The sequence below is a fragment of the Macrotis lagotis genome, chromosome 7 (assembly GCF_037893015.1).
Source record: "Macrotis lagotis isolate mMagLag1 chromosome 7, bilby.v1.9.chrom.fasta, whole genome shotgun sequence".
NCBI lineage: Eukaryota > Metazoa > Chordata > Mammalia > Peramelemorphia > Peramelidae > Macrotis > Macrotis lagotis.
Window position 1 is genome coordinate 209,927,456 of NC_133664.1, and position 17,012 is coordinate 209,944,467.

Here is a 17,012-nt window from a genome sequence, read left to right on the forward strand (position 1 = left end):
GTTAAGACTCACTTCTTTGGAGAAGAAAAATAACAACTAACATTTTATATACTGTCTACCATGTGCTAAGCACTTTATAAATATTTCATTTGATCCTCACAATCACCTTAGGAAATTTTCAAGTTGAAGAAACAGGCAAATTAAGTAACCTGCCCAGGGTTACACAGCTAAAAAGTGTCTGAGGCACAATTTGAACTTACGTCTTCCTGACTGCAGGCCTAGAGATCTATTCACTTCCAAACCTTTCTAATCCTAGGGTTCAAACAAATCTAATTCTGCCACAAAAAACAAAATTTTGTTTTCAAGTAGAGAGAATATGATCATTAATGTGGTGTTGACACTATAATCCAAATGAAACAATTAACTTCCACAAGTTCCTATCAAGAGGTTACTTTTAGAATAGTATAATGACAAACATTAATACAATCTATTCTTCATCCCTGTAAAGCAAATTGAGATCTTATTACTAACAAGTTAAATGTTTCAGATCAATGAGACATGTAATCTCTTGCACTTAGAAGCATTTAGAATAATTTTTAGGAATTTACTGTACAAAGGGACTCAACATTAAAGGCAAACTACCTTCAACACTAATGGAGTACTACCCTCGAAGCAGCTCAGTGGTGCAGGGCAAGAGTGTCATTGGTCACATTCAACCTGTATAACTCTTGAACTGATTAAAATGCAATTGAAAAATGCTTAACAAGGGGCAGCTAGGTGGTATAATGGATAGAGCACCGGCCCTGGAGTCAGGAGTACCTGAGTTCAAATCTGGCCTCAGACACTTAATAATTATCTAGCTGTGTGGCCTTGGGCAAGCCACTTAACCCCATTGCCTTGCAAAAAAAAAAACAAAAACCCTAAAAAAATAAATGTTTCTCTTTTAAAAAAAAATGCTTAACAAAAGAAATTCAAATTCATTACATAAAATAGAAAACATTAATTTGTGGGCTTTTAAGTCAATATGTAGCCTGCAAGCATCCTTTTTATTTGAGCCTGACACAGTTTTATATGTAACTCTCTTATTTAATTTTTTAAGTTTTTTCCCCTCAAAAGTATTCTCTCAAGATCCAATTTTATTTTCATTTTTAAAACAAAAGAAAATTCATTTGTGGTGATTTTAAGTTGTTATTGTTGTTCAGTCATTGTTCAATTAATCACAACTTCTTCGAGGTCCATATGGGGTTTTCTTGGTAAAGATGCTGGAGTAGTATGCCATTTTATTCTCCAGATCATTTGACAGATGAAGAAACTGAGTCCAATAGTCTGTCACACAGTTATTAAATGTCTGAGGTCAGATTTGAACTCAGAAATATGAGTCTTGGGGGAGTTAGGTGGCGCAGTGGATAGCACACCGGCACTAGAGTCAGGAGTACCTGATTTCAAATCCGTCCTCAGACACTTAATTACCTAGCTGTGCGGCCTTGGGCAAGCCACTTAACCCCACTGCTTTGCAACCCCCCCCCAAAAAAATATGAGTCTTCCTAACTCCCACTTTCCTTTCTTCAAATTCTCTTTGTCCTTCTTAGAAGGAAAAATAACTTATTAAGTGACTAAATACCTTACTTTTAACCCCATGACTTATTTTCTGACTAGCAGAAAATTAGTCCTATTTCATGCTATAAGTATCCAATTTAAAAATAAAAATGACATGTTTCTCATCCTTAAAAAAAAAAAACAGGTGTTTTCACTAGAAAAAGAACTTGTTTTTAAGTCTTTTAAAATCACATCAAATAGAATGAGAAGACATAAGAAAATCAATAAAAAAAGGAGAAAAGTCTTTTTCTGGTATACCACCATCCAGTCACCCAGGATGCCAATATAGAAGTCATCCTCCACCAATCAATTGACAAGTGCTGTCAATTCTACCTTCTAAACATCTCTTGAACATGCCCCCTCTTCTATTTTGACACTGTCATCACCTTAATGCAGGTCCTCATAACTTCATGCTGGACAATTGCATAGCTGTTTGTGAATCTGCCTTCCTTAAGTCCTACAGATCCACGTCATCATCCACTCAGTTGTTAGCTTCCTAAAGCTCAGGTATAAATTTATCAACCTCTTCTCTGATCAGTAAACTCTACTAGCCCCCATCACCTCCAGAACTAAATATAAAATCCCCTATTTGACTTTTAGAGTCCTTTATACCCTGTTCCCTTCCAATTTTCCAGTCTTTTCACAGATAAAGCCCTTCCACATACTCTAAAATCCACCAACTCTGGTCTTTATGTTGTTTTTTCACACCAGACATTCCATCCTTCAACTCTGGGCATTTGCATCTGCAGTACTATATTTCTAAAATTCTCTCCCTCCTCAACAACCTCTCCTGATTTTTCTGGCTTCCTTCAGGTAGCCGCCAAAATTTTACCTTCTAAAAGAAGCCTTCTCCCCAGTCTTTCTTAATCTTACTAATTTTTCTTTATGATTATCTCCTGTCTATATCTTGTTTGTAAATTTGCATACTACCCCCCTCCACTGAGTTCCTTGAAAGCAGGTACTTTTTTGCCATTCTTTATGTGTCCAGCACTTAGCCCATCATCTGGTACAAAACAGGTACTTAATAAATGTTTACTGACTTGCTGACAGTGGTCCTTGAAATGATGCTACTTTAAGATTCATAAACAATATAGCAGCTACATGAGGCCAACCCAGGCATATAAAAATTTACATTACGATGGCTTACAGAAATAACAAATGAAAAATAAAACCACCCTTAAAAAATCCAAGTCCCCTAAAAAACTTTTTTAAAATCTCCTCATTGAATAAAATGAGACAAATGAATTTCCCAGTAATCACCTGATTTCCTTTTTTTAAAGAAATATTTATAATAATCTGATTTCTAGTTAATCTGAAAATAAGAGAACACAATTTCTTCAACCTATCTCCCAATTAGAATCAGAAAAGGTCTCTGAGGTATAAAAATTAGTATATATAAATTCAATACAATGACCAGAAATGCTTTGTTATCAATGTTATTGCCCTGATCAACTGTACTTCTCTCTCAAGTGGTCAATGGATCCTGAATACCTGAGATTTGATGCGCCTGGTTCTCTTCGGTAGAATATTCATTCTTGTGCCCTGCTCTGGGGAAGTTTGGGCATCAGTGCTGAGAACCTCAACCTCCACTTTTTCCTTAATATCCAAACTGGGCATTTGGACACCCTAAAGGATCAGAGCACAGAAGGACAAGTCACTAATCAGACACCAGGCATAGAAATCACTGAGAAAAGGATAAAAACAACCAATAAACTAGTGGAAAAATCCACTGAAGCAGGAAGAATGATATTTCTAGGTAGTTTACAACAAAAGTTAGGTGTCACTTAAGTTCAGAAAGTCAATCACAAGGCCTGGATGGTGGGGACAACAGACACAAGTCACATAGAATTTGTTACTTGCCTCAGGGTACCAGTGGATGAAAGCACAAAACATATTTAATTTACTGAAGCACTAAAATGTAAAGAGTCATAGTAAACTGATAAGGAAAAGAGAAGCATGCTTTCAATAATGTAGAAATCTTTACCTTGTTCATTAATGCAAATGAATTTGACTTTAAAATTTCAAATGCATTTGCTTTTTTGTTGCCCAAGGAGACTAAGGCAATCTAATTCTAGGTGTATAACTATTACCTTATTCTAAACTATTTCTGTTATACAGAACAGAAATTTATTTTGATGACTAAATATCAAGGTGCATCTAAAGTTGATACTTGACAAAGTTGCATTAGGTCAATTTCAGAAAAGAATGACAACTTACCATAAGGCTGACTCCAGACTGAAAAAGCTCATAAGGGTAAAGGATTCTTTCATAGTGAGACTTCAACAAGGACCCAGTTCCTTTCCCTGGCAGATAGCCTAATCGACTGCCCACTTTAGACCACTTCTTCTCTTTTGTTACCATTTCAAAACCTCCTTTGCTGGCAACTATCTGAAAGAGATGTAAATAAGTAGCATTTTAGAAAAAGAAATTCTCTTCAATAATCTGGTTCTATATCTAGTACATACACACACACACACACTTCAGAATTCCCTTCCTATAATGACTCAGCAAAGATCAAAATTATCAATACTTGTGACATGATTTTTTTTCAATGACTTTTAAAAGTTTTAAAACTGATTGAATAGTGATTAGCTATCAATAAACTAATCATTAAGTCAGAACATTTACTAAACTGATTTATGTAAAGCTTTGTTTTTTAACACCAATGGAAAATTAAAACACAAAACACAAAAATACAAAACCCATGCATTTAAGGAGATTATGATCTAAATGATAGGGTGAAAAAATGTCTGTGATGCTTTTACAGATCCTTAAAAAAAGTATGTGTATATATATATATATGTATATATATATATACATATACACACACACACACACAAACTAGCATGATCATATCTCACAAAATATGTAAATTAAGTGCTGAGATCAGAGATAATAAATTCGGAAGGGGAGAATTTAAATATAGGAGGGAACCAAAATTTCTGGAGGTGAGGAACAGACTATTTGACACAGAATCAAAGATCACAGCTCTAGAACTAGAAGGTACCATAAAGTTGAAGTCTATACTTTACAGATGAGAAAAAATTGAAGAACAAAAAGGTAAACAAACTTGTCTAGGGACACGCAGGTACTAAATGTTTAGAATTTGAACTCAAGTTTTCCAGATCTAAAGTACTTCCGTGCCATTTACTTGCTTCAGGAAGTAGATGTGAAAAAAAAATCAAACAAGCAGTTGATATGCCGAGGTGCAGACATTATGTGGATGGAATGACATAATTAGCCAACTGGTCAAAATCACTAATAAAAGTTTTCTACATGTCCATATTAGTTCTATGTGCAGTATAAGTAATACACAGGTCTAATTTCCAAGGAGATGATAGTCTTGAACCATTTGATGTGAATATCTCAAACTGTCATACTGAAGAGCTTAGAACATCATTTACTTCAAGGGTTCTTTTAACTTTTTTTGTGTCATGAACTCCTTTGGCATTCTGGTGAAACCTACAGTTTGTCCTTTATTCTCGAAGAAGACCACAATATCAGGGAGGTGACAACATGATAAGTACATGAATTGGATTTGAGTGAGAGGTGTTGTCTAAGTCACCAGTCTTACATTCTACTCCAGAGCCATCTGGGTCCAGTAGGCAGATATGAATCAGGACGACTGGAGATGGAAATGGATGTGAAGCAATTGGGGTCAAGTGACTTGCCCAAGGTCACACAGCTAGTATGTGTCAGAGACTGGATTCGAACTCTGATCCTCCTGATTCCAAGGTTAGTGCTTTATCCACTGCTCCATCTAGCTGCCCTGGGGAGACCTATGGCTCCTTCTTAGAATAATGTTACAAAGAGCATAAAATAAAATACACAGGATCAAATACAAAATCCTTAGAGCAATTAAAGCCCTCTAAGAACTAGCCATCTCCTACCTTTCCAGCCTTCTTATACCTTACACCATCCCATATACCCTGTGATCCAGTGACACCTAGTCTCCTTACTGTTTCTTGAACAAGATATACTACTCTATTTCCTGAACCCAAACTTTTTCACTGACTAGCTTCCATACCCGAAATGAATTTTCCCTCCTTATGTCTATCTCCTAGCTTTATTTAAGTGCAGCTAAAATCTTATACTCTGCAAGAAGGCTTTCCCAATCTTCTTAATTAGTGCTAGTGGATTATTTTCAATTTAACTTGTATATAGTTAGTACCTGGTATATGGTACTCATATCCAATTCCTGTCAGGGCATTGACTGATCAACTAATTAAAAATTAAGTCAATTATACTGAAATACAGTTATCAAAAAAATTTTAACCAGGTTAAGAATCTCCTATTTGGTCCAACCCATTCATTTTTCAGGTGAGGAAACCAAGGTGTGAAATTTGCCCAAAATCACAATGCTGACCAGAACTCAGGTTTCCTGATCCCAGGGGCTCAGCAGACTTAGCACTAATTAGTAGACAAGAAGTGGGTGAACTTAGCATGTTATTAATCAAACACAGGGAAATATCAGGGCAAAATATGCTAAACTGCTAAAGGCTGATGCTACAGTTATAAAACTGCTGCCAAAAGCATAGAATTATTGAATATTAGAACTAGAAAGATCCCAAATACTAATTCAACCTCCTCCCAATCTTACTTTGCACATGAGGAACCTAATATCCAAAGAGAAGAAGTAAATTACCCAACCTCACTCAAGTTGCTTTACCTGTGTCTCAATTTCCTCATCTTAATTTACAAAAGGGAAAAGTTACATTCTTCAGTGGGGTAAGATATACAAGAAAAATATGCAAAACAAATCAATTAATTTCAGGAAGAAATTGATATCATAAAATAATTTGACAAAATAACTGTTATACATCCTAACAATAGACAGTTTAGCTTCACTAAGGGAAAAAGTGTTTGGCTATTTGTTGGGAAGTGCCATGACAAAGCAACCACAAAAAAAGCATAAGACTGTCCAAAGAAATTGAGAGCTATTTCTGATTTTCTTTGCATTTCAGTTTTCTAACCAGATTTAATTATTTTTATGGAAAGAATCATTATCAGTCCAATGTGAAGTCCTACCTGAATACAACTTCACTATTCCTGATGAAGACTACAAAGGCCTGATTTCAAGTGAAACTAACATTACCTTTCTAAACCTATTCTGTAAAATAGTTGTAAAAATGCTTATATCATTTACCCCAATGGGCTGTTGAAAGCAGAATATAAATATAAGCTTTAACATAATGTACTGTCCTTCATATTCAAAGAAAATACTATTTATCCCACTAGCAGTAAGACTTGTATTTACAGTGGTTTTCTGTTAAGAATTATGAATTTATACTAAATCCTCTATACTTGCCTTCCCAGTTTCCCTTGTGATCAATGGCACACATTTGAGAAAACCAGAGCTTGTGTTGGCATTAGCAGTTAGAAAGTCTGAAGTCATGAAATGAAACAAAGGGATCATACTCAAAATTTTGGCTTCATAAAAATAGCTAGAATTACTCAAATACACAAAAGCTTAATTAAGTTTTGTTAAAGGTGGATTTCTCCTTTTGACAGATTCCAGAATAGACTAGACATGTCTGGTACTTGAAAATATAAACCTTATCTCAATCCCTCTGTCAGAATAGGTCAAAATTTCAGTCTTCTAAAAATAAGAGTCTGACTGGGGTTTGGATCAATTTTTTTACGCAGAATGGTTAGGACATTTATTATTAAATCAGGAACAGTTTTAAAAATTAAGGTAAGACTTCACTAATAACATTCTAAGCAGTACATCTAAATACTAAGAGTAATTTAAAAAAAAAGGAAATGATAAATCAAAACAGGAAACCATTATTATGATAGGGGATAGAGACTAGACTTGTAATTGGATTTACAGAAGAAACTCAAAGCAGGCTGGCATGTTACCAGCAACAATCTTAAAGCCTCTCTAGAGCATTGAGAAGTTAAGTGACTTGCCCAAGGTCACAGAGCCATTATGTAACAGAAATGGAACATGATCACAAGTCTTTCTAGCCTCAAGCAATATTCTCTAACCACTGAATAAAAAAAAAAACAAAAAAAACCTTGCTTTTCCACCTTAAAAAAATATTAAAAGGTCAAAGGGTTTCAAGATCCCCAGAGCATATAATCTCTAACAAAAAGAAAACAAGTCACACAAAACCTTTTTAAAAGTTTAAAAGACTTCTCCAATAAATCCCTAACTACTAGAAATCTCAACTAAATAGCTACAATTCTAAATCAAGATGAACCTCTGACTATACAATAAAATACCAGGCTTTGTAAACAGTCACCCCAAAAAGCCCAATCAACTTCACTGTCTCCACTTTGGAAGCAAAACAACTGTCAATTATAAATAGAATAACTGTAGTTTTTCACTAGTTTTAAATATCATTGAGTCTTATAGTCATAAAAGCAAACAATTTCACAAAATTAAGATATACTTGCTTAAAAGTTGCACAATAAATCTGGGATACAAGGGCGGCTAGGGGAGCAGTGGATAGAACACCGGCCCTGGAGTCAGAAGTACCTGAGTTCAAATCCGGCCTCAGACACTTAATAATTATCTAGCTGTGTGGCCTTGGGCAAACCACTTAACCCCACTGCCTTGAAAGCAAGAAAGCAAATAAATGAATGAATGAATGAATGGATGAATGAATGAGTGAATAAATAAGTGCATGAATGAATGGATGAATGAATGAATCTGGGATACAGAGGTTCTAAGAAAGTTTAAACTTAGTAAGGACTTAAAATTTCAATTACTCAATATAAACTCTCCGAGTCCAATTTCCATTTAATGAAACCTAAAGAGAACATAACTTCCTATCATGGGATTACTCGACTTTTAGCTTTTAAATATAACATTGCTTCAAGAAAAAAAAAACACTTAAGATCAACTTAGTCTAGAATATAAACTTTATCACACTTTCAATGGTGATTTGAGATTTTTTTTAAATTTTTACATTTTGTATTATGTTTAAATTATGTTAAATTCAGTTTTAGGGTCTAAAGAAATTCTGTGGTAAAACTACTAATAGTTAAATACAACTACTAAAGTTAACTTTCTGGGATAAGATTTCTTATTTTTGTTAGAGCATAAAATATAATCAAGGCTAATATAAAAATTTAAAGAATTGTCGATTGGTACCCCAAAAATTTGATTAAAATAATATTTTAAAATAAATCCTTAAGCAGATTACTTTCACTCTAACAATGATTTCCTACAAAGTCACATGAGCATCACTAAAAATATGCCATAATTAGGGGGTAGCTAGGTGGCATAATGGATAGAGCACCGGCCCTGGAGTCAGGAGTACCTGAGTTCAAATCCGGCCTCAGACACTTAATAATTACCTAGCTGTGTGGCCTAGGGCAAGCCACTTAACCCCATTGCCTTGTAAAAAAAAAAGCCATAATAATTAGCAATGCTGTTACTATGGATCTTCATAGGACTACAGCAGATAATCAGACACTACCATCTTATAGGTGGGAAAAGCTTTTTTTTTTAGGTTTTTTTTTTCTTTTGCAAGGTGAATAGAGCTAAGTGGCTTGCCCAGGGCCACACAGCTAGGTAATTATTAAGTGTCTGAGGCCGGATTTGAACTCAGGTACTCCTGACTCCAGGGCCGGTGCTCTATCCACTGTACCACCTAGCTGCCCCTTTATATCTAGAGTTTTGATTCAGCAGCTTTTTTTTTGAAGCAACACAATACTATGCTTCTCAGACTTCTGAGCTCAAATGTACCTAAAAAAAGTCCAACAATTATTAATTCACATTTTTTACTCTATATGAAAAGTATTACTATAAAATTAACTTTTACGTAAGTGAGAAACACTTTTTACTTTAAAACAATCAGGTTTTTTGAAACAAAAATAGACCATTTCACAAAATTACTCAGATTACAACTACTTACACATCTAGTCTTATCCTTCATAAATTAAAACCACTGTAGTTGTTTAATCTGTTATTAACAGAATGTAAGCTCCCTGAGGGAACCGTTTTACTTTTATCTTTGTATCCATAATATCTGGCATAATCAAGATGCTTTATACTGGTTAGAAATAAAATATACTGGCAAAAAATTTTACAGTACTTTCCACTTTGAAATATCAGATTGTTAATTCTGCTTTTACAATGTTCAATAACTTGAAAACAAAAGACTGATAAAGAGAAACATTTATAGGAATTTGTTTAGACTACTGGAGGAGGATGATAACCTTCAGTTAAACAGAAAATATGACCTGATGACATAAATGAAACTGATCTGTACAACTTTCCATTCTAGGTAAAATGAAAACCTTTATTATATAGTATTATCTTCAGAAAAGTATTTGATTTATAATTAAATACAGGAAGGTAATGGGAGTTAACTAAATATATAAGGAAAAAATTAAAGTCATAGTTTTTCTTAAATGAATGAATTAAATTAAATTCCCACACACGCGCATGTGTGTGTGTGTGTGTGTGTGTGTGTGAGAGAGAGAGAGAGAGAGAGAGAGAGAGAGAGAGAGAGAGAGAGAGAGAGAGATGAAAATGATATTCCATTTCTCATCCAATTGTACCCAGGAAATCTTGTCTTCTTCCTAGGTTTATTTGAAACATAAATTCAAGAGCTGTAGTCCTTACTTCTAAACTACGCTTAACTCTCACCTTGCTTAAAGCATAGAGATCAAGGATTTTTCTCTCCACCACAGGTATTTTCAGAGTAGATCCCTGAAGTTCCCAGAATTTTGCTAGTTGATCTAAGAAGTCCAACCTCACTCTGGTCATTGCCTGAGACATAAAACAAAGAAATAAATGCACTAGATATCATAAATATGTGACACTAAACCAGCAATGACATTTAGTTCACACACACACACACACACTTTGCTACATGGTAAAAACATAAAGACAAAAATGAAACCATCTTTACCCTAAAGGAAAAGAGATTTAAGAATTATCTCACATGAGATGGTAAATTTTTAAGTGAAAGTTTGTCAAGAGAAAAAGCAATAAAGAGATCAGAAGTGTAGCAAGGACAAAACTTTAAAGAATATATACCTTAAGCATTTAGATGTGCTTAGAGAGTCACAAGAATATGGTATCTCTAAAGGAGAGGAAATAGAAAATCCAAGAAGAAATGATAGTTAAGAGTATCAAATGCTACAAGAAACCAAAGATAGTAAAGAATGAAAAAAGGTCACTGGTGGAATTTAGAAAGCAATTTCAATAAATCCAATAGTTGGAAGTAAGATTTTAAGCTAAAAAGAACATTGGGGGGGGGGGCAGCTAGGTGGCACGGTGGATAGAGCACTGGTCCTGGATTCAGGAGGACCTGAGTTCATATCCAGCCTCAGACACTTCAAAAAATTACTTAGCTGTGTGACCTTGGGCAAGTGACTTAATCCCATTGCCTTGCAAAAACCAAAAAAAAAATAAAAAAAGAATATGGGTAGTAAAGAAATGAAGACAATAAACAAACAATATTTTCAAGAAATATAGTACTGAAGGAGAAGGAAGAAGTGGGAAAAATTGCTAGAAAGTCAAGAGAAAGCATTTTAAAAATAAGGAAGAAATAAATAAGCATGTTTGTAGGTAAATGACAAAGGGTCCACAGACAGATCAAAAATGTGTCAAAGTGGGTAGATGGCTATCATATCAAGTCATGAAGGAAGGGATAAAGTTAAAAGTTAAGAGTCCTAATTAGAATAAGGAGAGCCTTAGTATGGAATAAGGAGAAAGTCTTCTGTGAAGAGAAATTAGGTATTAACACCAAGAAGTTTTGAGGAATGAAGTTAGCTGGGTGAGTTCATATTGGACACCTTCAAAACTCTTAGTGAAGTAGGGGACTAAAGTTTCCATTAAATTGTTAAAGAATAATAATATAGCTGACATTTATATAGTACTTTATATTATATATGTATATTCTTATATATATATGTACATATATATATAAAAGTGTAATTATATCAAGATATATACAGTATATATATATATAAAATTATTCTCATAACTACCTTTCAATATAGATTCTATGAGTCACTATCAATCCCATTTCAAAGATAAGATGACTGAGGCCCAGAGAGATTCAGTCACATCTAAAGTTACAAAACTAGGTAGAAGCACACAAATCCAAGTTCAGATCACTTTCTACATTATACCCTGCACTGTGTAGTATTACAGCGATACATAATTAGACCATAATCAGTTAATGGCATTTCCTGCCTACTATGTACTAAGTATGGTGCTAGGTACTAGGAATGAAATCAATCTGGTTCCCAAGAAATTATATTCTTTCAGGATAAACAACCTGTACATATATAAATGCGTATTGTCTAAATATAGTAAAGTTAAGGAGGAAGACAAATGTTAGGAGTGGACAGAGGGAAAGGGAATCAGCTTAAAAGTGATGTCTGAGGTGTATCTTAAAGACAGTGAGGGAGCCTAGGAGGCAAAAGGGGAAGACAGAGTCCATTCTACTCGGGGGGGGGGGGGGGGGGGGGTCTTACAGGACCTGAAAACAGGGGAAAGAGGGCGCCACGGGTAAGATTTAGAAGAAAAGTCAGAATTTTGCTGCACTTTGCAATGAAAAAAAAAGAAGTGATACATTATGAGAGGGAACAATAAAGAGAGGTTAAGTTGTAACGGGTTTTAGAAGTCAAACAGAGCAATTTATTTTTGATTCCACAAGCAACTGGGAAACATTTCAGTTTGACATGATCACATCTGTGCAGAAGGAAAATCACTCCAGCAACTAGCCATTCAGAGAATGGACTGGAGTAGAAGAATTCTGAGGCAGGAAGACAACAAATTAAGAGGTTATTACAATAGTTCAGATAAGAGATGAGAGTCTAAACTAAACTAGTGGCTATCTAAGGAGAGTAAAGGAGTAGATAAAAAAAGATGGCAAGGTCTGACAATTGATTTGATACCTGGAATGACATTTATAATTTGGAGACCATAAGAAACAGAAGAAAGAGTTAGGTTCACAGATTATAACATAAAAGATTACATAAAAACTAAGAAACAGAAAAATTTCCTATGAATTGTTAAGTTTATTAATGAATCTGCTTTTACATAGACCAAATCTCCAGATGGGGGACTGTGAAGATTCACTCACAAAATTATTTAGAAAATACTTAGAAGAAATATAATAACCTAGAAAGGATAAAGTTAGCTTATGTTTCATAGGCATAGGATTCTCAAAGCTCAACACTTGCTGCCCTCACTATGATGCCTTCTTGCATGCCCTCACATGATTAGAGTTCATTATATAAATTGTGTACAAAAAGTTTTTAAGACAATAAAAATCAAACAGATAATTCTAATTAGCAAAAGTTATAAATACTAGCACGGGTGAGAGCAGAGCATCAAATCTATTATTTCTTTTTTTCTTTTTTAGGTTTTTGCAAGGCAAATGGAGTTAAGTGGCTTGCCCAAGGCCACACAGCTAGGTAATTATTAAGTGTCTGAGACCGGATTTGAACCCAGGTACTCCTGACTCCAAGGCCGGTGCTTTATCCACTACGCCACCTAGCCACCCCCAAATCCATTATTTCAATAATATCAGTGAATTTCATCTGACAATACAGATCAGCACTTGATCTGCAAGAGGTTGGATATTTTGCCTAGGACCTTACAGTCAGGAGGAATCAGAGGTAGGACTCAAACTCAGGTCTAAAGACTCCTAAGCAACTATGTACTCCGCTTAGGCTACCTCTCCTGAGCAATGCTTACATAAGCTTTTGAAATCTCCCACTCTGAAGATATGAAAAAAAGAAATGGAACAGAAAGGAAAAAAATGGCTCCTTGAGTATAAAAACTAAATATTCCCAGTAAAAACACACTTACCTCAAGTTCATTTAAACGTTGGACTCGAGGAGTAAAACGAAAGCTTTTCACTTCACATGCAAATGGAGGTTGCCAATCCTGAAAAAGAAAGAGTAATATTTAATATACAAAGAATTTATGTCCATAATTAAGGAATTGCCAAAAACCAAGACATTAAGTCAATGATTAACATAAAAAGGTCTCATTTTTAAAAGAACAATAATTTTAATATTTTTTTTTATCAAAAACAACAACCTGCTAGAAAAAAAAATAAAAAATAGGGGTGGCTAGGTGGCGTAGTGGATAAAGCACCTGGAGTCAGGAGTACCTGGGTTCAAATCCGGTCTCAGACACTTAATAATTACCTAGCTGTGTGGCCCAGGGCAAAACCACTTTTGCCTTGTAAAAATCTAAAAAAAAAAAAGCCTGTCCTTATATTCTTTCTCATAAAGGATCTTTCCCATGCTATTTAAGTAAAATAAAGGCTTATTTTCCATAAATTTTTTCCCCTCATGTCTAACAAATTATAAAGAAAAATGCAATGAAAAAATGACCAAGTAGGTCAAGTAATGAAATTAAAGTTTAAGTACTTGTAGTTGATGTACTTGCATTGTGTCACAGTACCTCAGAATGTCAATCTTTCAAGAGAAGAGACTATGCCATATATATATATATACACACACATACATATACATACATACATACATATATACATACATGTGCTATTGAAGGGCTTGTAAGAGATCACTCAATATTTTAAAACAGCAATGTGATGAGGAAATACATAAAAATATGGCCATAAGCTCCAGATCAAAGTGACTGCATGACTAAAATGGGTTAACATATTCAGGATGGCGTTTTTTTTTGCAGAATAAAATTTAAGTTAATTTGGTGACAAGGCTTCAACCTTAATTTGGCTAACAGTAAAGTCACCTAAAAAACTGGAAAGAAAAAAAGAAAAAGTAGGGAACATTCAATGTTGTAAACTTTAAAAATCTGCCAACATTTACATGAAAGGAAAACTTAAGTTTACCATTTCAATCATCTTAAAAATTAAAGAAGCTTCTTTAATCCCCAAAGAAATTCTGGAACCATATTTGTAATTAATGAGCCTGGAACTTATCACAACTACCCAGTTTAAAAGAATTTTTTTTAAAGCCAAAATGATTCCTAAAACACAAATGAATTGGAAGGATCTAATGAGTGTAAAGGGAACTCTTGGTGCAGAACTCCCTATACCACTACAGATGGATTGCCACTCTCTGGCTTAAGCATTTTTAAGGATCTGCTTAAAGTTCAAAGAGGTTAAGTGACTTGCTCAAGGTCACAAAGCTAATAAATGTCCTAGAAAGGATGTATAACAGTTTTTCCTACCTCCTAATCCAATATCTATCCATCACACCAGGCAGCCTTTAAAACAAAGCAGAAATAAAAAGAAACAAAACTCCCAACATTCTGTTAATAAACTAAGTATAAGATTTTAATTACAAGTTTGGTTCCAGAGTTTCTTGGGAGATTAAAAAAGATTCTATAATTTTTAAAATAAATGAAATGGTAACCTTGAGTTTTCCTTTCTAGAACTTGCAAACAACTTCACGTTGGCAGATTTATAAAGTTCACAACATTACAACATGATAAAGTTTGCAGCATTTTGGCTGATGTATCAGTAGCTACGTGGGGTTTTTTTTTTCCATCCTCACTTTTAATTTTATTCACTTCAAAATATTAATTTTTTTAAGTTCCTTCTATGGTGCCTCCTGTCTAGAGGCTATTCTAACTTCCCAAAACTATCTCTAAAAATGTGTTTTTGGAGATTTGTTTTCCAGCGTCTTTAACAGTGCCCAACAGCATCATCTTCACGAAAATAGCCGTCTTCATCCGAGGTAAACAGCGTCGGCAGAGGGTGAGGGGGCCGCCTCGGCCCCTTGCTCTTTGACCTTGAGTACTTTGTGGTACCTCTGAGTCCTCCCTGGCCCCGCGGATGCCTCCGGACGGCCGGGCCCGGCCTGGCCCTGCCAAGGCCGCGTCGCTGCGGCTCCCCCGCCTCGGGAAGACCCCCGCAAGGCCGAGGCTGGCGCCGGGGAGCGGCGGCAACAAAGCGGCGCCGGGGGAGCCGCCCCGCCCGCCCCTCCCCCCGCCCCGGGGCGGATGATCCGAGCGGGCGGGTCCCCGCCCCCCCCAGAGCCGAGGCGGCCGCGCACCGAGGCTCAAGGCCGGGGAAACGGAGGCGAGCGGCGGCCGGCCCCACCCCCGTACCTTGGGAGGTCGGATCTTGCAAATGCCGGTTTTCTCGGCCAGGGGCCGAATCCGGCCGATGAAGCTCAGCGGGTCGGTGAACTCCTCCCAGCTGGGCTCGAAGACCGGGCACTCCGGGGGCGGCACGAACTCGGCCGCGTAGCCCCCCGGCCCCGCACCCGCCATGTCCACACCGAGGGGCTCCGGAGCGGGAGGGAAGTCGCACGAGCGGGGGCCGCGGGAGGCCGGCCGGGTCCTCTCACGTCCCCGCACCGGGGCCGAGCCTCATAGTCCGGCGAGGGCCCCGGCGGCGGCAGCGAGCCGGCCACTTCCTCCTCCTCCTCCTCCTCCTCCTCCTCCGGTTTGTTATTGTTTCTTTCGGGCCTTTTTCCTCTCGAGCCCCCACGGCCGCCCCCGGAAGTCGGAGTGGCTCAGATCCCTCCGCCGACTGGTCGGCGCGCGGGATCCCTCCGCCGCTGCCTTAAAGACCCCCTTCCTGTCATCGCTCCGTCTGCGCTTCCCCGCACCCCCAGGGGCGCCCGGGCCCCCTTTCTCCAGTAACCCTCCCCCTGTTCCCCACACCGCCGGAGACAGCTTCTACGAGAATTGGGGAGGGAGGAGACAAAAAAAAAAACGGCCGCGTCCTTCCGGCGCGGAGGAATGTGTAATCCCTCGAGGGGGTAAAGGTTTTGCTTCCGCTCGCACGTTCCATTTCCTCTTGGGTGCACAAATGGCCGCTTTAGCACCACCTCCCCTCCAGGAGAGGCAGTGCCCGGGGCCGCCTCCCTCGCCGTCTCTCCGGCCGGCTATCACGCCTCCAGCGGCCTCAGCTCCTCGCGCTGACCTCGATCCCACAGGAGCCGGCCTCACCCACGCCCCTCCCCCGCCGCCGCCCACCCTGCTTCGTTCCCAAGGCAACCCACTCAATTAAAGAGCTGCTTTGCAGCAGTCGGAGTCACGGCACAGCGCTTCCTGAGCGGTTTGCGTGCCCCTGCCCCTGCCCCTGCCCCTGGCATCACTCGCCAAGCCTCTCCGGTGCTTGCTCCGTGCTCTTTCCTGCCTTGTTTCTCTCTCGACATGTACAAAAGGTGAAAAATAACCACCATTCCTGGGCATGTGGTCACTGGTGGAGAAAAATAACACGCACAGCATCCTGATGTTGTAGAAAGGGGGGAAATAACTCCTCTTTCTTGTATGCCTGAGCATCCCTAGGGAAAAGTACGTCCGCTGACATTTGAAGAAGAGTACACCCGCTAATAAGGCAGACTTGGGATGATCCTTAACCTCAGTCCTACAGAAAGAAGGGGAATAACTGATAATTTGTCAATAAGCTGACTATGCAGCCCTGCCCTCTAGGTGATCCTTAACCTCACCAGCAGAGATTTTGACAGTCAACACTGGAAGTCATAGAAAATCTTGACACTGGGAATGGATATTGAGGTCAAAAGTGAACTGGAAGAACAGAGGGGAGAGG

At 37.7% G+C, this 17,012-nt stretch overlaps 1 protein-coding gene across 3 annotated transcripts in view; it reads right to left on the reverse strand.

Annotated features, from left to right (window-relative positions):
* KDM5A (lysine demethylase 5A) overlaps positions 1–15,820 on the reverse strand; it is a 117,454-nt gene extending 101,634 nt beyond the window's left edge. The window contains exons 1-5 of one of the 3 annotated variants that reach the window (XM_074194687.1): positions 15,560–15,819; positions 13,325–13,402; positions 10,142–10,264; positions 3,754–3,924; positions 3,028–3,162 (exon numbers count right to left, since the gene is read on the reverse strand). In XM_074194687.1, the coding sequence (XP_074050788.1) occupies positions 3,028–3,162; positions 3,754–3,924; positions 10,142–10,264; positions 13,325–13,402; positions 15,560–15,724 (672 nt within the window). In that variant the 5' untranslated portion in view covers positions 15,725–15,819. Of the gene's footprint in view, positions 1–3,027; positions 3,163–3,753; positions 3,925–10,141; positions 10,265–13,324; positions 13,403–15,559 lie in introns of all 3 variants that reach the window. The other 2 variants (XM_074194688.1, XM_074194689.1) reach the window with 2 other exon arrangements.
* Positions 15,821–17,012: the final 1,192 nt, after the last annotated feature.